This window comes from Euleptes europaea, chromosome 5 (assembly GCF_029931775.1).
Source record: "Euleptes europaea isolate rEulEur1 chromosome 5, rEulEur1.hap1, whole genome shotgun sequence".
Taxonomy (NCBI): domain Eukaryota; kingdom Metazoa; phylum Chordata; class Lepidosauria; order Squamata; family Sphaerodactylidae; genus Euleptes; species Euleptes europaea.
The window spans coordinates 62,469,990-62,491,343 of NC_079316.1; the positions used below are offsets into that span (position 1 = coordinate 62,469,990).

The window sequence follows — 21,354 nt, forward strand, 5'->3', positions numbered from 1 at the left end:
GATTTGCCTCCTTGTGGCACAAAGAAAAGATAACCGAAATGGACAGAGCTACTTCTTTCAAAACCATTAACAAGCGCTTGAAACTTCACTACTGAACAACTCCAGTTCTGATCTTCCATTTCAGAAAAAGGGGACAGTAACCAGTGCCAAAATGGTTGGCCACTCACACTGTTCATTACTCATTATTGCGTTTCCAAAGAAATAGAAGCCAAAGATGTGCTTGGTAAGGAAGAAGAACAAAAAGAAACTGTAAGTGGCTGAAGAATTGTGATTTATGCCTGATTTATGCCTATATTTATGCATTATGGTATTTGTTCCACTGCAAAGCCCAGAGACGACAACTGTGAAATTTTCCCACTCGAAAGCCAATGCTAGGTGGATATTTCAGTGAATCCAGATGTAGCTCTTCTAGCAATAGACTATGGAAAATTCCTTAATAGACAAAATAAAGGCATGCGTATCTAGCAAAGCTTGCAGCCTACTGATCCTTGCTTCCATTGGTACCACAACCACTTCCTCCATGAGAAAAAAACAACCCCCTCTAGAAGCTGGGTTTTTATGCCCTCACAGGCCTTGCACAGCCTGAGGTACAGAGAGAATCCATATTGATACCAAACCAGCCAATCCCTATCCTGCTATGTGCACCCAAGACATCCAATGCACAAGAAAGCATCCCAGTTCCCATAGGAACTGTGGCACATCATAATCAAGACTATTTTCTGTGAACCTCCAAGGTTCCAAACACCATGACCAGTATTTGCAGAAAAATAACTAGAAACTGCAGACCATTCAACAGTATCCCTGACAATGACTACACCTCCGGAAACCTAATCAAATGCTTAATCCGTCAGGATAACACCAGACATGAGCTAACCTGATTACCTAAGCAGAACCTCAGCACTTTGCATTGTCAGCCACCCAGGGTCTCCCATGATAGGTCTCAACCAATGGCATTCTACCAGCATGTATCCCATGAAGATTTTAGCATCTCCCCAAACCACTTATTTCAGGTGAGTAAGGAAAAACGGTATCACAAGAGCTTCCAAAGCCCCATCCACTTTGTGTTGGCTTCCATTCCTAAAGTTTCTTTTGCCCCTGACACAAGATGACAGGATCCCTTCTTCAGGACAGGCAGAGTATGACCTAATTTCCCCTCTTCTACTTGCTTCCTCTAAACCTTCATTCCACGTTCTTCCTCCCACTCATGCTCCTTGGCTGCAGTCTTACCCTGTTCCCATCCCGAACTCCAACCAGCTGGAGTTGCTCCCCACCGGTTCCTCATAGCCTTTTCCTCATTCTTCTGCCCTCAGCTAAGGACTCCCTCTAGCCAACCAAATTTCTTCCTGCATCTACCTTCCACATTTCGGCACCCCTGTCAGAACAGCCCTATACTTGACTAGTTTCCTTGGACTAGCCATGAGGGATGAATACAGTATTGGGGGATAAAATAACAACTGGACTCTTGGTCCTTGCAAAGTGAATGACTTGGACTGCCACAAGTAAAAGGCTATTGTATTTTATCATTGAATGGCATAGACTTGCTGTCTTTTTTTGCTACATAGGGAAGTGATCATATTACTTTTATTTGCTGCTCTGTATCTGGGTTAGGATGATAAAGTTACCCTCTGTTTAAGCATCTGTCTCCTTTCATTCTTCTTTGGAGACATATCGAACCTTGCAAGGAGCTGAATTAAAATGAATGTTATATTCTTATGTTCTAATTAAAAAGTCTCCTGGGAATCAGTGTCTAGACCCTACATGTGTGGAGACACTCAAAAGTGCACACCCTGACATGGATGTCCTTTTGGTAACAGGACATAAGAACATAAGAAAAGCCATGCTAGATCAGACCAAGGCCCATCAGTCTGTTCACACAGTGGCCAACCAGGAGCCTCTAGGAAGCCCCCAAACAAGACAACTGCAGCAGCACCATCCAGCCTGTGTTTCACAGCACCTAATATGCTCCTCTGATCCTGGAGCATATTCTGCATTATAGCCCACCTCTCAAAAGAACACATAAATTAAATAGAAAGAAAATAGGCCTCTCTCTCAACACAAGGCTTCTACAAAATATACAGCCTGCTATACTCAGCCTGAGAGATTAGTTAGAAAACCTCAAATGATGGGCTGTATTCATTAGAACAAGAGCAGTACATCTGAAAGGCTCTGTCCCTCTCAGACTTCCTTTGCCCCATGACCGTGTAGTGACACTCAGCCATTAAAATCCCCTGCAGGACTGTCTGGGAGGAAGTTTTTCACAGTAATAATCCCTCCGTTCACCCTTTGACTGTAATTCACAGAACCATTTCCTTAGCAGGCCACCCACAGGCATTCCGCTGCCCCCACACATATACATCTTCTCTCAAGCCTTTTAAATTATGTAGCACAATGTTCCTCACAGTTGTGATTCCTATGCCTATGTCTAATATCTAAACGATTAGGTCTAATCTTACCGTATTTGAAAGGAAAAAAGGTGGTTTGAGAACAAAAGATTCTGTTCATAAAAATTGGAAGCTAAATTAAATGCAAAATGCTAATAACTAGGTTTTATTTTTAAAAACATTATCTGTAATAATTCCACTGAGTGTGACTTGTGACTACTCAAAATCACAAGAAAGCATTAAAAGCACAATAAACCTTTTGATTAGCAGAAATCACTGCTATATCCCTTAAACAATATGTTTAGAATTTTGCTGCTCAAGATTTATGAATCAAGAAGCTTCTAAGGGAGAAAGGAAAGGAAATCTCTGCTATACAAAGTTGGGTGTCCTGGGGCAGTCTCCTAACATTCTGCGTTAAAGGTGGAACACTGTCAGGAAGATCTAAGACAAGAAAATTAGATCTCATTTAAAACTTCCTTACACAGACTTCCCCTTCCCCCTCCCACTGCAGCCCAAAATGCCTCTTAATGCGGCTCCTGGGGTGGGGTGGGGGGTAGGGGACCCTCAGGAGCAGCATGAAGGGAGAGTTGGAGGGCTGCTGTGGCCAGAACCAGTGAAATCACCCATCTTGTGCATGAGGATCTTTTAAAAGGGACCCAACCCAGAAGTGGGGAGGAAAGAAGTCAGTAGTTACAGAACTCCTACTCCAAGATCTCTTTCTTCCACAATCACAGTCTCCCACAGTACAATATTTTGTCACACTTATGCTAGGTCTGAGCCAACCTCTGCCTACAAAGTTGCTCTCTAAAAATTGTTGTTCTAAAATTTACTAAGGATTAAGTCCCACTGTTTTAAACTTCACTTATTAAGAATGATTATTAATTCTATTAAGAATTCAGCCTCGTTAAAAATTTTGGGCTGTCGGTATTTCTAGATTCTTTTTTAAAATCTGGAATGGGTGGAAACAATGGTTTAAAAGTGAATAAACATGCTGTGAATACGTCATAGTGTTGGGTTCTCACAAATGGTTGTTCATAGCCATGCATATTGCCTATCCAATAGAAACTGCCTTTTGGAAAGAAAATGGAAGAAAGCAAGATTTCAATTGAACCAAAGAAAAGAAGCAGAACAATGAGGAAGAAAAGAGACACACATGGTGGGGCGGGGGGGGGGAGTACTAGTGGATGAGAGTTAGTTGTGACTAGAGCATCCCATGAGTCACAAAATGGTGTCCCCATTTCCCAGAGCTATTGTGTTACACTATTGCATTCATGAGTGATGGTCACCTCCATGTCTGTCCTAGTTATTTCACCTTTGTTTTCTAAAATACATGCTACGTTAACTACTCACCGACATCCTACAGCCAGAACTTGGTGGGTTATATCCAGAACTGAATTAAAGTTTTACATCCATTTGATGTAGCTGAACCAAAACAAAAAAAACAAATTCCTGATTGTTTAATATTGGCATCTGGACAAATTACACAACAGAGAGTGAACAAAATGAATCGTAGAAAAGTTGGTGTTTGTAAAAAAACTGTTGCCAGTGTCTACGGTATAGTTATGCACTTATTATTAATAATAATAATACTATTAGTATTAAATGCATTGAAAAAGCATTGAGATTTTTTCCTTCACTCAATATTATTAGAGTTCATCTTTCTTCCAAGGAGCACAGGGGACAGTATGTGGTTCCCTTTCATTTTATCCTCACAGCAAACCTGTGAGGCAGCTCTAATACATAGCAACAAAGCCAAGGTCATTCCCATGAGGTTCTTGAGAGAAAGGGGATCTGAACCCAGGTCTCCCTGGTCCTAATCTAACCATCACACTGTGCCGCTTGCTTTGAAGGGCATTCAACCCCATCGCAGAATGCACATTACATTTGTTATACAGCAAAGGAATAAACAGGGGCGTACTATTTTTGGTGGCGGGAGGTCAGGCAAGCTCTTCTGAGGAGGAGACAAATGCTGTTCCACTTCTCCATTGGTCAAGGAGTCTCTCTGACCCAGAACTGCAGCACAAACAGAAACAATAACAACATGTGGTTCTTCCTTGCGAACTGTCCATTGCATAGAGTGTGCTCTGAAACATTCTTAGATGCTAACATTTTGTTTTGCAGGAAGCAAGGAGGTAATTAGAGAGAGTGTTACAGACCACAAAAACGGCATTTGATATCACCTTCAATATTTTTTTTATTTAAGTACAGTTAAGGACACGTTCTCGTGTGTTTATTGGCCCGTTTTCACTTGACACTGAAAACTTACAGAAGGCCAAGATATGTTAAAAATAATCCAACTGCTTGCAAGGCCAGGCTGTCTATATTGAGCAACCCTAAGCATTTACCCTGTCATTACCTCTGGGGATGGCAGTTGGAACTTGCAGGCAATTCAAACTTTTCCAGTTTAACTAAGCACAAACTGCACATAGAACAGACTAGAGGCTCAGCAGGTGGGAAAAGCCTTCTATTCCGATCATCATCTAGTTTGCAAACAAAATGTGGCTTTTTCATCATAGTGCTGGAAACCACATTAGACAAGAAATCTAAGGGAGGGAGGGTGTAGAGGGCTCCAGGGCTCTAGTTATTCTGACAGCAAATGGAAGGCCCCTTCTCTCAGGCTGGAAACACAGCAAACCACACGGCAGCCACTTAAAACCACATGGTAGCTGTTTAAAGTTTTACCAAATAGGAGTCTGTAATCATGCATCAAGGCACTTGTCAACAGTTTCCATCCGCGAGGTAAGCCCAGTATTCACATTTCTGAATGGCTATGATGGGGCATTTAAACATAAGTAATCATAGGCCAAATAAATACTTGTGCCATCTGTGCGCATGGTGGCGTATAACAATAATCTTCATACAGGGGGGAAAATGTCATGTCTGAAGTGGTACTGTGATTGCCTTTCAGCAGAGGCTGGACAAGCACTTGTCAGGGATGTTCTAGGCCAGGGATGTCGAACTCATTTGTTACGAGGGCCGGATATGACATAAATATCACTTGGTCGGGCCAGGCCATGCCTTGCCAGCCCAGATCGGGACTAGGAGGATGGCTGCCTTGGCTGGCTCGCGGGCCGGATATGAGCGCTCAAGGGGCCGAATCCAGACCCCGGGCCTTATGTTTGACATCCCTGCTCTAGGCTGATCCTGCATTAAGCAGGGGGTTGGACTAGATGGCCGGTGTGGCCCCTTCCAGCTCTAGGATTCTATACCTAGCAAAACGGCTGTTCAAAATCGCGGCATTCGAAGCTTGAATAGGCTACCGTGCCTTTGGGGGGGCGAAATCTACAGTTCCCTTTGCTGTATGCTTCTATGGTTTAAAAATAAAAGTTAGAATCACACCGGTCCTTTTCAGCCTGTGTCTGCAAAGCCACAATAACAGCCCTGCACTTACATCCTGTAATGGCCTACTGGTGCAACAAGAGAAGCAGCAGAGCCGAATCCAGAATATGCAGTGATGTTATTAGTCTAACAAACTGGACATCTGCTGCTTCTCTGATTTCCTGATCTTCGCTACTTCACATCCTGATTGAGGGGCATGAGGTAACAGCATCATGTCCTGAACCACAGTCTATAAACAAACAAAAAAAATGCAAGTGCCAAAGCCAGGAAGGGCTGCTGCGAAAGATGAAATGAGTAAGTGAACATGTCAGAGTTTACCATGCTAACTGTCCATCAATGGATAAATGTGCAGAATTAATCAATGAAAAATCGTGGTATACAGAGTGTGCTGACTGTGTGTGTGTGCGCGTGTGTGTTTAACCCTTTTTGGCACATGATACACTTTTCGGTATGGTGCTCTGTGCATGGAAGCAAGCATCATTTCACTAATATTTACTGGAGTGCCATCCGGGTGACACTGGATTAACTTAAAATATGTAACAATTCCCCATGCTTTAGTGTTAGAAGCACTACTTTTTTTTTTTTTTACCTTACACTTTGCTGGAATACCCTACATTGCAAGAGAGTACATCGTATCATTTAGGATGTGTTACTGTAAGATTTCGTGTTATGTTCATAATTCCCCCTTTGGGTATTCACCTAGGAAGGAAGCCGAATTGCTCTGAGGCACAGCCTTTTTGCACTGCACTGAAAATATAAACAGAGAGAGTCAAACTAGCTCGTGTTGCACATGCAACAACTATGATGCATTTTTTGATTCAGCTCTCCACTGACTGAAATTACTATCAAATACCCAAATAAAAAGATAAAATTTATGTCCCTTTGTCTTTGCCTGTCTGAGATATGGGATCACAAAAACTAAAAGCATTAAATCCCTACCGTTCTCAGCTTTCTCTGGTTCACATTGCTGTTTATTGATGGTGACTTTGTTCATGTAAATGTATTCCTCATCGCCGCCTACAAAGCAAAGAATAAACTCCTTATTCTGGCAAACAGCAAACATGTAGAGCAAAGCACTGGTAGGAGGAATTTTTAGATCAGTTATTTGATCTATACTTTTGTTGTTGTTCTTTCCTTCTGTAACATCAGAGAAGGGGCTGAGCTCATCTTGACTGATTTGCACCTCAGCAGCATCTTAACTGACCCTCCTCTTGCAAAATCTATCTGTCAGAGGAGCTGAACGTGTCCATGGAATGGTAGAATATGCTTAGGGGGAAAACAGAATCCACACAACACAGTTTATTAGGACCAACCAGAATGCCACAAAATAGTATGCCGGCTTTTGAGTTCTCCAGACCTCTTCCTCATATCACCGAATTTTAAAAAAGGTTGGGGGGAGAAAAAAGAGGTGTTTCATGCCATGATTTTGAAGGCCTTTTGCTTGCCAGCATCCCTGTGCTCTGGAGAACTTGTAAGCTTGATTCACTGTTTTGTGTCATTTTGGTTGGTCCTAACAAAAAGAATTGTGTGGCCTGCAGTTTGGTTTTGGATTCTGATTTTGGACCAGCACAGCTGTAAACAATCTTTGTATGCTAAACTAAGCACGTTGTTATTTTTATTTTTTAAATCAACACCCCTCGTTACAAAGTTAATATTATCGCCACAATTGCCAATTACAAGATGCAGGAAACCTCAATGAATAAACACAGTGCTCGAGATTAAATGTGACAGAACCATTGCTACCCTTTCAATGTCACAGCCTTCGGGCAATGGTTACAAACTCTCTTCTCTATACTCACGTATAGCGTATACATACCTGACATTTAAGGGCACTATTTTATGCACCTTATAAAGCAGTCCCCAAAAAGCTTCCATCCTCATGAATGTGTTAGTGTTCAGGTGTCACAGGACTTTCTGGTTAGATCTAAAAAACTGATCTCCATGTCAAGTCTGAAGTTTCCTGCCTTCTCTTGTTTTCTGCAGCTCCTTGCATCACCCAAAGATAGGGTTGCCAGGCCCCTCTTTGCCACCGGCAGGAGGTTTTTGGGGCGGAGCCTGAGGAGGGCGGGGTTTGGGGAGGGGAGGGACTTCAATGCCCTAGAGTCCAATTGCCAAAATGGCCATTTTCTCCAGGTGAACTGATCTCTATTGGCTGGAGATCAGTTGTAATAGCAGGAGATCTCCAGCTAGCACCTGGAGGTTGTGTACAAATAACAGCAGAGAAGAACAAATACTACGTAAATTTGCAAAATAGTGAGAGTTGTTAAGAACAGTGGAATATACAAAAGCACAATATACGAAATATACAGAACACTATGCGTGTACAATAAACACTACATAGAGAATCCCAAAGTGTAAAGTCCATGTGTAGAGAAGTACATGGAGACCAAATCAGCTGGCAAAGCTGGTCTTCCTGGAAAGCTGTTGGCGTTAGTAATGACGTGCTGTATGGCTTTCGTGCTTGGATACTATGGTTCCTCTTGATCTGTATCAAGAGTACAAGGTTCCCTTTGCCTGTATCAAGAGTGCAATACAGGGATCTGGTATTCTTCCTGTTTCGATTTACAAATCTTCCTCAGGACACAACATGGTCTGCTATGTAGCTAGTTCACATGTTGGTATGAGAGAATATCTCTCACTAATTTCCATATATATGTGGTATTTTTTCTTCTCTGTTGTTATTTGTACACTACCTAACTTGGCAGCAGGCTAACTTGTTCTTTGCCAGTACCTGGAGGTTGGCAACCCTACCCAAAGAGCTGCTCCTGAGGGTCAGGAGATCGTCAAGAACAGCTTGCGAGAGGGAGCAGATACAGTTCGAGGGGGAAATACACAGTAATTTCAGGCAAATGCTTTTTGCTTCTGCATGGGCAACTTGGGATCTTACCCTTGGCTGTTACTATATAAAGTTTAGGACACTATAGATTTCCAAAGTGATGGGAGACACAGCTTAATATGGGTATCAGAAACATAACTAGTTTCTGAAATCAGCTGAGCTGAAACCAGTGCTCCTCTCTAAGAACATGCTTACCACTTGATTTTGTGCAGAGCCGAAGGAGATCAGACAGAAAGCTCTTCTTCACTATTGCAGTGCTGCTGAGGTTTTCCTTGTCCAATATCTTCAGAAAATCTTCAAGTTCTGTAAGCAGTTGCTCTAGAGCTGAAGCAGACACAAAACAAATGTTTTTGATTGTTTATATACTGTGCCCACTTTGTTGGACATAATTAAGAGGTTCACATTCACTGCTGTATTGTTTAATCCTTTTGGATTTACAGAACTTATAACATCTATGCTTTTAGCATCATCCAGCTTCCTGATTTCAGCTCAAATAAGATTTCATGCTAGAACAATTTTGATTCAAGTGTCTAGACAGTGGGAATGTCATAAGAGATAATTCAGACTTTCCTGTGGAATGCTAAAATCTCAGCCAACATTTACAGGGCTTTTCAAATTAAGAAACACAATAAAAGTTGCATATTTGTGACAAAGTAATTGGAAATGTGAGTTAAGATATTTCTCTTACGTTTGGTACAAGTTTTGCTTTGCCTCGAGTTCTAGTTTATAATGTCTCATAGCGATTTGGCTCAATGTAACTTTTAAACCTTTGGTTCAAAATGACGCACTTAAGTCCCCTACTGATTTATCTGATTTTGTTTCTCATTTCAGTTTTCATCATCCTTATGATGAAACACGGATACTAGGAAAAGGAAGCAATACTGGGTTTTTTTGCTAGAACACTTTGGACAACTCCATCTGGAAAAGACCTCTTTGAAGCAAAATTTAATCCCCCCAAAAGGCACCATTTAATCTTCTGCACATCTCTTTTCACAAACAGCATCAAAGCAACATTTGAAGAAGACACACATACAAAGAACTGGCCCAGGGCATATTATGTCCACATCTAAAAGGTAGGAGGAATTTCCCTGGATGTTTTAACTAAAAGTGCTTTGGAGGGGTCATCTTTTCCTTATTATTGCCTTCTTCCTTATCCCCAACCTACTGTTGCTGTACTGAGCCAGAATAGAGGGCAAACACACACAAATAACCCAGGAAAGAAAGGGAATAACAAAACATTTTGTGAAGAAACAGAAGCAAAGACTTTGAGTATCACTGGGTGGAAGGCAGTATTGGACACCAAGGGGTACACTTGAATCTGTGTTTTCCTTTAGTAGACTCGCTCAGAAAAGCACTAAATGCTATGCACTGCAAAAGGAAGCAGCATTGATTCACTAGGAGCACAAACATCTGCCAACAAAAAGCATATATTAGGCTCCTCCTGCCTCAACACATTTAGCAAGAGAAGCCAACAGCAGGAAGCCAGGCATTGCCATTATTATAACAATACCATCAGTTTGCATGATGATTTACATAACAGCAACAACAAAGGGGCTGGTCCCTGGCACTAGGAGCTAACAATCTAAACTTCAATATAGGTGAAGTGATGGAAGAAGGAATATAGATAAATATGAGTGGAGCAACCAATAGGGGGAACCAATAGCCGGTAACAGTGCACAGAGAAGAGCGGATGCAACGTGCAGAATACAGAATGATTAGGGTTGCCAACCTCCAGGGTTTCCCAACTCAGAGCTGGAAACCCTAGGCTCACTGCGGATGAAGATACACATATGGTAGGAATGCCAGGCAGCAGCCAGTAACCCCCAGAAACATTTAGGGGGTGGGGACTGATACAAAGGCTTTACATTGGTGCACCGGAAGTGATACAGTGAGCCGGAAATGATACCATAGAGTTGCTGCAAATCCTAAAGCATCCTGTGATTTCACTTCCGCTTTTCATTGGAAGTGATGTTGGCGCAATGTTGCTGTGTGCCTCTATTTCTCCCCCTTTCCTCCCACCGGTATTTCAGGCACTGGTGGGCAATGAATAGGGTTGCCAACCTCCAGGTACTAGCTGGAGATCTCCTGCTATTACAACTGATCTCCAGCCTATAAGAGATCAGTTCCCCTGGAGAAAATGGCCGCTTTGGCAATTGGACTCTATGGCATTGAAGCCCCTCCCCTCCCCAAACAACACCCTCCTCAGGCTCCGCCCCAAAAACCTCCTGCCGGTGGCGAAGAGGGACCTGGCAACCCTAAGAATGATAACGGTCACAAAATGCTAGGACCAGGATAAGATGGACCCAGTTAAAAAAAAAAATCAGGCCTGAGGCAAGATAGTTGTTGAGCTGGAAAGCGGGGTTTGGGGAGGGGCTTCAATGGGTGTAATGCCATAGAGTCCACCTTCCAAAGCAGCCATTTTCTCCAGGTGAACTGATCTCTGTTGCCTGGAGATCAGTTGTAATAGCGGAAGCTCTCCAGCCACCACCTAGACGTTTGTCTGAGAAATATGATCAACCACCTGCCTTCAGAAGTAGAGCAGTCCACTCTGCACTCTGACACCTGATTTTCTTGCACACGTGAACCAGGCCTCAGAGTGCTAGCTCTGAAGAAGAATAACTACTGAAGGGGTGACGAGACCCCAGTCTTCCTTGCACTCCCCAAAAGATGTAAAATTTTTGGAAATGTTGAAGCCTGCCCCCCCGGGTTGTTGTCCCCACCCCCAAAATTGAAGGGGGATGATTGAAATGTATGAAATACTTAGAATCATAGAATCATAGAGTTGGAAGGGACCACCAGGGTCATCTAGTCCAACCCCCTCCACAATGCAGGAAATTTACAACTACTCTTCCCCCACACACCCCAGTGACCCCCACTACATGCCCAGAAGATGACCAAGATATCTCCCCTCTCATCATTTGCTTAAGGTTATAGAATCAGCATTGCTGACAGATAGCCATCTAACCTCTTCTTAAAAACCTCCAGGGAAGGAGAGCTTACCACCTTCTGAGGAAGCCTGTTCCACTGAGGAACCATTCTAAGCGTTAAGAAATTCTTCCTAATATCTAGACGGAAACTCTTTTGATTTAATTTCAACCCGTTATTGTATCTAACCTTATTTTACTGTTTCTACAACATAAAGTACATCATTTATTACTCAGCATACAATGTCAGTGTTTGGCACACTTATTCCATTTAAAAGTATAAATGCCTTATTTTTCTACAAGGAAAAGTGTGAACATACCCAACACCAGAGAGGCAGTTGCAAACTTCAGCACACTATGCTCCCTTAGCACAGGTATCTTAGTTTTTGTTATCAGAGTGGGAGGGAAAAATAAAACAGAAAACACAAATTTTGTAATAAACCGAAGTATATTATTTAGACAAAGACAGTCTCACTCAGTTTAACTCAGACAGATTTGAACTTTATAACACTGAAAACTTTGAGCTCTTCAATAGTGTATCACTAGGGTTGCCAGGTCCCTCTTTGCCACCGGCGGGAGGCTTTTTGGGCAGAGCCTGAGGAGGGCAGGTTTTGGGGAGGGGAGGGACCTAAATGACATAGAGTCCAATTCCTTTCCTTTTATTTCAAGCTCATCCATCCAAAGACCTTGAGCGCATATTGCCAAAGCGGCCATTTTCTCCAGGTGAACAGATCTCTTTCAGCTGGAGATCAGTCATAATAGCAGATTTCCAGCTAGCACCTGGAGGTTGGCAACCCTATGCATTACACAGTGTATTAATTGTTGTTTAGTCATATTTAAACAATAAATATATGCTTGATATGGTGCAAATATCTACACCGGGTAAAGGAATTATCATTTTCTAATGCTCTGTACCATAAAAGTCTTTATACTACATATTTTAAGTTCATAAAACTCAAGTCTTAAAAGGCATTCCACTCATTTAAAAAAACCTTTGGAGTATTTTCCACCCCCAATTGCTCTCCAAAATTGCCAATTTTTCTGTTGGAAAAACAAAACTCCTTAGGAGAAAGTGGAGTCCCCCCCACCCCGACTCCCCTTCCTCAGCCTTCACATTTCTATACCCTTTCCCTCTTTTCAAACATCTGTCCAAAACTTTCTAAACTTGCAATGTTTTCCCCCCTGATAGAGTGCCTTGGCAGAAGGAACTCAAGCTGGGACTTGATTCTGTGTCTTGTATGGAAAAATCCATAGATCAGCTTTATCATTGGGTGCTGATTCAGAGTAAGCATTCAGGTTACTGAATGGTGGGTGCTGTTGGCCAGTGGTTGATTTCCCACCCCATCCTGCCAGGCACATTCCTGGGCTTACAAGGGTCGGCTGCTGTAGGGAAAAGGGAAAGTAGATGGTGATGACAGAAGGAGAATGCTATTCTCTCTAACTGTGAAAAGAAACAGATGTGTTGACAGTGGCAGCTGAAACAGCTGGATGGCTTTCACAGAAGGCTGATCTTCCCAAGGAACAAAACATGTACTTATTCGAACAAGCAGACCTTCCATGCTGCCCACTCACGATAGCAATGACCTAAAACCATGGCTGGGTATGTACAATAGAACAGCAGGTTCCTTCTTGGTCTCTTCCAGTTGCCATGGAGGTTCATTTCACAAGGAGGAGGAGGAGTTAGTTTTTATAGGCTGACTTTCTCTACCACTTAAGGAAGAATCAAACTAGCTTACAATCACCTTCCCTTCCCCTCCCCACGACTGTCACCCTGTGAGGTAGGTGAGGCTGAGAGAGCTCTAAGAGAGCTGTGACTAGCCCAAGGTCACCCAGCTGGCTTCATGTGTAGGAGTTGGGAAACCAACCCGGTTCACCAGATTAGCCTCCGCCGCTCATGTGGAGGAGTGGGGAATCAAACCCGGTTCTCCAGATCAGAGCCCACCACTCCAAACCACCACTCTTAACCACTACAAAAGGGGGGCTGCAAACTGCGGCTCCCGAGCCGCATGTGGCTCTTTGGCCCGTTGAGTGCGGCTCTCCGAACTTGGTTCGAAGCCCCTGCTCTTGTGCCCGCTCGCGACGGCAGCCGGGCTGCGGAGCCGGCGCACCAGAGAGAGAGAGAGAGAGAGAGAGAGAGAGAGAGAGAGAGAGCAGGTGAGTGGGCGCGCTGTCTCTCCCCCCCCCCCGCCGTGGAGAATGGCCAGGTCCCCCTTTCCCTTGCCCTCAATGGTTGGGAGGCTAAAGCCTCTCCTCCCCTCTAGCCGTGCGATTGCTGGGCGGGCGGCTCGGTGGTTCCTGCCCCCCCCGCCCGCCTATCAGCTATTGGGCAGGCTTCCTTTGGTAGACCTGGCCTCCGGCTGAGTCCCATTGGGAGGCCATGTCTACCCACTGGCTTTCTTGGCGGTAGACCTGGACTCCGAGGAGGGGAAAAAGTCCCCCTTCAGAGGCCAGGTCTACCCATTGGCTTCTATGGACCTCTGGAGGCCAGGTCTACTGCCAAGAAAGCCAATGGGTAGACCTGGCCTCCCAATGGGACTCAGCCAGAGGCCAGGTCTACCAATAGGCTTTTATGGCGGTAGTCCACGCTAGCTGATACAGCAGATGAGAGATCCAGGCTAACTAGCTGATCCAGCAAGCGGGATTCCAGCTACGTGATTGGCCAGCACCAACCAGCTGATCGCAACTCTGTGTGCATCCTCTTATTACAACAAGACTAAATTTGCTTGAAAACATAATTAAACCATCTCTCCGGAACGCCCCACTTATTACCAACAGTGTTTTCTGATTCCAGGATCACCATGAACTGAATTTATAACCAGAGATAGGTTAATTGAATGTGAAAAGTTGGTAACTTGTATACACATTGATGTACATGTCACAATTACAGTAGTATATTGTAATTATCAGTGGCTGTGTACTGAGTATTTTTTTCCTTTGGATTACAATCTGGAGGTTGGCAACCCTAAATAAACCAGATATTTCTAACAGTGGTAGAATTAGTCATGAGCAAACTTCACTCAGCTCAACTCGAAATTGGATCAGCAAATAAAACTATTTTTCAAAATATTAGAAATAGCTTGGGTTTTTCAGAACGCAGTTCTGAAATTTGGGCTCATTCCCCAACGTATAATTGGAATAAGAACTACAGTTATGTGTGTACTCCTGAATCTAGTTCGTTTTCATTGTTTATCTACTAAACTTACAAGCACCTTTCCTCCAGAGTGTGTTCAACAGCATTCATCGGGTTCCCAGACATCCTCCCACCCCAGCATTATCTAGATCCAGCCAGGCATATTTTCTACAGTGTTGCTGCATAAATTTTCTTTTAGATAATCTCTTGGCCTCTTTGCACCCCATTTAGAAGCAGAATTATATGTAATCCATTGAATTTATAACTACAGGATTTTAAAATGGCCCTAGCCTGGGCCAGGAATGCACATCTTTTGATCCACTAAGCTAAATGCAGCCTACTAAATATTATGACAACTCACTACGGTTTGATATACCTGATTTTGATACCTACATGGAAGAAAATAACAGGCACTTTCAGGCTACAAAAAAGCATGGCTGGTGGGCTGCTTTTGGCTTTGTGAGTCACAAGTTATGGAGGTCTGAACAAGAGAAAAAGACAGGCCAAATTAGGGAGAAAACACCAGTCATTTGCAGGCCATATCCTTGAGGTAGGGTTGTGAACCTCCAGGTGGTGGCTGGAGATCTCCCAATATTACAACTGATCTCCACGCAATAGAAATCAGTTCATCTGGAGAAAACGGCCGCTTTGGCAATTGGACTCTATGACATTTAAGTCCCTCCCCAAACCCCGCCCTCCTCAGGCACCACCCCCAATAGGCTTGCCAGGCCCCGCAGCTCCACCGGCAGGCGCTTCGCAGGGCCATGGTGTTAGCGCACGATGCACACGAGCGCCTGGCACGGAGCACTCACACACCTGTGCGCTCTAGCGATCCCGGCCAAAACTCTATGGTTTCCACAGAGTTTTAGCCAAGGGTGCTAGAGCGTCCACGTCACTTTCGGGTTAAAACAAAAGTGGCGCGAGCGCTGTGTCTGCGTGCGCGTGCCCACAGTGCCCGCACGCTTGCCCGCAGTTTACCCACCACCACTGGGCAATTGGCAACCCTAACCCCCAAAATCTCCAGGTATTTCCCAACCCGTTGCTGGCATCCCTATCATACAAAAATCCTATTCTGGTAAGGGAATTTCCAGTCAAAGAAATACCAAATAACTCTACTTAGTAATCACAACAGCAATGAGCATGTAGGAAGCTCAGCATTTACCAGAGTACATGATACTGTTGTTTTGGAACTTGGAAATGAGAACTTTACAACTGTTGGTGCAACACCGGGGAAGAAATACAAACTGTCAGGAATAAATGAGAAATGAATATGTTTTCATTGTACAAATGAAGATAAAAAGTAGTTTCAGTAACTCAAATCACACCTTGGATAAATGTGTGGATTTGTAAACACCGTTTGAACAGTTTGGCCTTCTCTTTCTGTAAGATATGGAATATGCAGAATACGCTGCAGAGAATGGGCCTTGTTGCTTGTGTGCGGACAGCCCAACTTCTGAAACCAACCAGCACAATATGGGCCATTCTGGAAATCTAGACAGTAGCCCTATTGATGGGCTGTCATCCCTAAACTGGGAACTCTGAACTTTAATTCAATGACAACAGAAACACCATAAAAGGCCCTCCAGTTTGCGGAAAAAATGACGGAGTTACTCTTCCCCCTTCACTGGAAGAGGGTGGTGGGAGGATTCAGGCATAGAAAGGTTGGAAAGTATGAAATGCATTCAGAGGATTCAGTGAAGTAAAGATTTTCCTCCACTCTGAACAAACACACGGTTCCTGGTGCCTTTTTAGAACTTTCAAAACAAATACAGTAAGGACCTTTGTACATGAATTTTATTATTGCTATTAGTAATCTTGACTTAAGGTATTACTCCAATCACAGGATGGTCACTTGTAAGAAAGCTCTTTGCCTGCAGTTTTAATTTAATACTGCATCTTCTGAGCTCATAGTCTGCCAAGTGGCCTACCATCCCAAAGATCTTTCAAAGCTTTAAAACATCCTACAGACCTCACAGTCTCCACTGGACCTCTGGACTTCTGATCCAGCAAATCCAACCCTAAAGTACTTGTGGCAGATTTTTATAAATGCTAAAATAATCCCTGACATTTGCAGTTAAACATTCATATGGTGAAGATCGTTAGGCTTCTCACCTCCTGACAAAGTAAATGTGCTTTTGATTTTTAAAAAGTTTTTATAATGCCTAAGGATAGGTGTTATTCTAAGATATCTATTACCTCTTCCAGATATGTAATATGACAGGCCGGAGGAAACAGAAAAAGAAGCTTCCATCAGGTATGGAATATGAGGAGGATTTATCAGTAGGATGCCAGATAGAGTTGCCAGCTCCAGGTTGGGAAATACCTGGGGATTTGGGGGGTGGAGGCTAAGGAGGGTGGAGTTTGGGGAGGGGAGGGACTTCTGTGGGGTATACTGCCATAGAGTCCACCTTCCAAAGCAGCCATTTTCTCCAGGTGAACTGATCTCTATCGCCTGGAGATCAGTTGTAATAGCAGAAGATCTCCAGTGACTACATGGGAGTTGGCAACCCTAATGCCAGAGGATTGAGCTAGCAGGTGAGGAATTATTATAAAGATCTATGAAAATTGGAATGTAAGCCACATTGAGAAGGTTTGCTAGAGAGGCAGCAGAGAAATTTTCTGAATAAAAAATTTAAAGAAATAATTTTGGAGATCTCATGTTCATTCCTTTGCACCACAGTATAATCGCACAATTAGCAATTCCATCCAAAACATCTGATATAATTCTAGCCAGAAGAAATACAGAAAACTGAACTTATTATCAATTTTTTGCAATTAAAATGCCGATCGCAGAACACATTTTTAAATAAAAAAAGATTATTTTGCTGGGGAAAGAAACATTTCACAAGGGAAGTTAGTTGCTACTACATACTCATTTTGCAGTATACTTCACACTGTGATACGGCCTTTTAATAATTAATTAATTAATTCAAATTAAGTCTTGCCTTCCACCACTGCAGATTCTGGGCTGTTTTTCCCCTTGTCAGCTTTCAAAAAACAAAAAACAAATAAAAAACCTGAAGTCTATTTGAGTCAAGGAGACAGAAATCCTAAGTACTCTTACCAAGGAGCGAGGCTTACTTCTGAGTAAATGAATTTGAGAGTGCACTATATTTTAGCAAGGAATCTATTGATAAACAAAGCTATCACCTATTTTAAAATCCAGTATAATCTGGAAAAATCATTTTACCATCATGACATCTGACAGAATTGTATAGATAACCATGGAAACAACAATCTTTGAATAGCTACTCCTTGCGGAACGACTTTATCATCACACTAAGACAGCAAGGCTACTTTGCATATACCTGCCAATTATAACAAAGAATAATCAAGCCAAGCATAATTTGTGCCAGTATAACCTTGTAACCCCCCACATACATCATTCATACAATCCCATAAATCAAAAGATTTTCCTTCTGAAATGTCATAAAGACACCATGTCTTAATAACTGTGTTTGGAGCCTGGTACTGAACCCCTCAGGATTGAGTAAAGTGTACCAATTCTTTCCCCCTCCCCCTCCCCGCTTTGTTCTTGGGACCCAAAACAGCAATGACAATGGAAGTGGGAACATTTAGCCTGCAATAAAAATGCATTTCTTGGAGCTTCAGCTTCATCACTGGAGGGTACCACCTGTGGAGTGCTAGTGCTCTCCCTTGGTCCACTCAAAGGGTTGCCAAGTGCCAGGTGGTGGTGGGGAAACCCATGCCAATCCACCTGGCTGCCCACTGACCAGCTGAAAGTCAGCAGGCAACGCATGCACGCGCACCTGCCCACTGCCAGTTTGAGTAGTAAAAGGCCCCTTGCAATGCGGCACTTCCAGGTGTAAACCGGAAGTGATCCCTTGCAATGCGTTTACATCCAGAAGTATTGCATCACAATGGGCCTTTTACCACTCAAACTCCCAGTTTGAGTGGTAAAAGGCCCCTTGCGAGGCAGCACTTCCAGGTGTAAACCGGAAGTGATGCGATCACGTTGGCACGGCCACGCGCGCAGGATCTTTGCCTCACCTCCGCCCCAAAAACCTCCTGCCGGAGGAGAGGGGGGACCTGGCAACCCTAACTACTCATGATGGGAAAACCTAAGAGACTTTTAGATACAGAATGACTTGTCCACCTCTTTTTTTCTGGAAGCGCAGTCCCTAAATTTACCTATTCAAGAATATTTTCTAGTTCCGCTGTTGATGTACCATAGTTCAACTAAAAAAGACTGGTGGATAACCATGGGAACACTATTAAATTGTAAATAATGGAAGCTGAATCAGCAAAAATTGCCTTGTGCTTTATTGGTTTCTGACATTACCAAAGAGTCAGGAAGGAACATACTCAAGTTGTGTGCAAACATAAGAAAAACACTATATACTGGTTTCTCAAGGAAAACATATTTGGATGAAAGGTTCAAGGGTTCACCAAGAGAGTGTATTCTATGAGAAACACACATACTTATGTGTGCCTTTAAAAGGGAACACCAAAGGTGGCCTTTAACTGCTTAGGAGTGCCAGACTTAGCAAAACAGCCATTTACCGGATAAAAGAGATTTTGTTACATAGCCCATCCCAGACTCTGTTTTATGTAAACATGAGCCTATTATCCAGACGGGAGAATGATAAATGGCAACAAACCTCTAAAGCCCATTAGATAAAGCACACTGAAGGTATCACTAATCCTATCATAGATTTAAAAATTAGGTCATTATTATTTAATGTTTCAGCAGAAAATCACTAACAAAGCAACCTGCTGATGAATGAATTTGTGCTCTTCTAGCACTTTAGCCCTTCCTAGAATTTTTTTTAAGCTCACTGTTCGTTCTTTAATTTCTCTCTTGCACTAACAAACTTTCAAGAGATTATTGAGGCTCAGCTATAATTTAGTGATTTCTCTTTTCTCCATCACCACTGCTTGATTATTACTTATACCATAGACTGTAATTAAAGGGTTGCCTCTACAGACAGAATCTAAAACACTTCTCACCTCCAAATAATAGTTTAAAATTGGCATGGTCTGCAGAATTTGGTTCCAAATTGTCTGGAATGTGACCAAAAGGTCATTGCTACAGAGATCTGGAAATATATGGCTGAAAGAGCCATCTCACTTAACTTCAGTCTTCCCGTTCAGATGGGTGAATCAGTGTAAAAAAATTATTCTCCACTAAGGTGGAATATCTGGCCCATGTTCACCAAGGAGTTTATATCATAGGACTAGTAAATGGAGAATACACAAACAGTGAGTCTTACTCAACATTTGAATAATTATTTATTTAAACATTCAATTATTACTTCATCTTCCAAACAGACGGGGGTGTGAACTTATGAGTATAGGGGTGATTAAAAAAAAAATCTGTAGTTTTTTCATAGTCTGACACAATTTCAGAAGTCATTGTATCCTTTGAAATTCCACTTCAGTTTCTTTGTTAATATGAATACGAAACCTTTATTGGCATTAGTTATACAACATTTATATAAACGTGATAAAAACAATTTAGAATCATCTCCATAAAATTGACACTAAAACAGGTTTAAATATATTAGAAGTTACTCACTTCACAGCCCTAAAATTACCTCATAAGTTGCACAAGCTTTCTTGCACTTTAATTGCCCTCAGTAAAAATCTTGCCACCACATCAATTATTAATGGATCCTGCGTGTTCATAAGGATGGCGGCCTTAATGCTTACAGGTAGCCATTCTTTGTCCGCGAAGATTGGGTCTATTAATTGAAAATGATTTCTAGCATACAGAGGACAGTTGATTAAAACGTGGGAGACTGTTTCAATTTTACCGTCCCCACAAGGACATACCCTTTCTGCAAAAGGGACTTTATTATATCTCCCTTGCAGCACGGCAGAAGGGAGAACATTTCGTCTAGCCAGCATATAGGCTCTTCTTTGAATGGGATCAGTTAGGCATGTTAAATATTGGGGTCTAGAAGGGCTGTACCTTTGTTAATATATTTGAAGCCTATTGGACCTGTGACCAAGCAAGCTGAACAACTTTATAAGATTCAGAAGGTAATGGGTTCTCATTAGTTGGCTTCCGCTAGACCACTGAATCGGCTTGGACTCTTGTTTGGATTAAGCATATCCAACTAAATTGAGCAGGGTCAAACCTTTTATTGAAAAAAAAAGTAAGTCGTAGAAAGTGGCGCATCTAGGATTCCCCCCCCCCCTACTGGACTGGAAATCCAGAAAAAATACATATACAGGCCAATGGATATGGGGGTTGAGGTTCTTGTCAGAACAGTCAGGTTCAACCCCCAGTCAGCAGAGCCTCTAGAATACTTCCCTGTCCACTGCTCTGCACTGCCAAACAAACTCTATGGCCAATGAACCACAACTACAAACCCCCAATTTGGCACCAACAAGTCAGTCAAATTACTCATTGCTAGCTGCTGACTGATCTCATCCTACAAAACTGAAATTCCTGCACAGCCCACTTGGCTACACAGCAATCTCCTAGGCTAGCAGCTGCCGAAAATTCTAGACCTCATATCCAGATTCTTCCAGTGATTTAACTGAATTGGCTGGGTCACTTTTTGTCTTCTTCATATGGAGTGCCACCTCCTCAACCCTGTCATAACAGAGCTTGACACTGCATTGTGCCTCAAACCAGTGAATTCCCTGTGCACCAAGGCAGCTCTTAAAAGATAGAATCACTTGACATGTAAATGGGCATAGCATTCCTGAAAGTGGGGGGGATACTTAGGTGATGGCCAAGGACGGTGCAGCCTCCTGAAAGGCTTCCCAAAA

The 21,354-nt window shown here is 42.8% G+C and overlaps 1 protein-coding gene across 1 annotated transcript in view; it reads right to left on the minus strand.

Moving 5' to 3' along the window:
* Positions 1 to 21,354, minus strand: part of AFAP1L2 (actin filament associated protein 1 like 2) — a 67,062-nt gene that overhangs the window by 37,992 nt on the left and 7,716 nt on the right. The window contains exons 2-4 of the mRNA XM_056850459.1: positions 8,752 to 8,880; positions 6,660 to 6,737; positions 4,300 to 4,394 (exon numbers count right to left, since the gene is read on the minus strand). Coding sequence (XP_056706437.1) covers positions 4,300 to 4,394; positions 6,660 to 6,737; positions 8,752 to 8,880 — 302 coding nt within the window. The remainder of the gene's footprint in view (positions 1 to 4,299; positions 4,395 to 6,659; positions 6,738 to 8,751; positions 8,881 to 21,354) is intronic.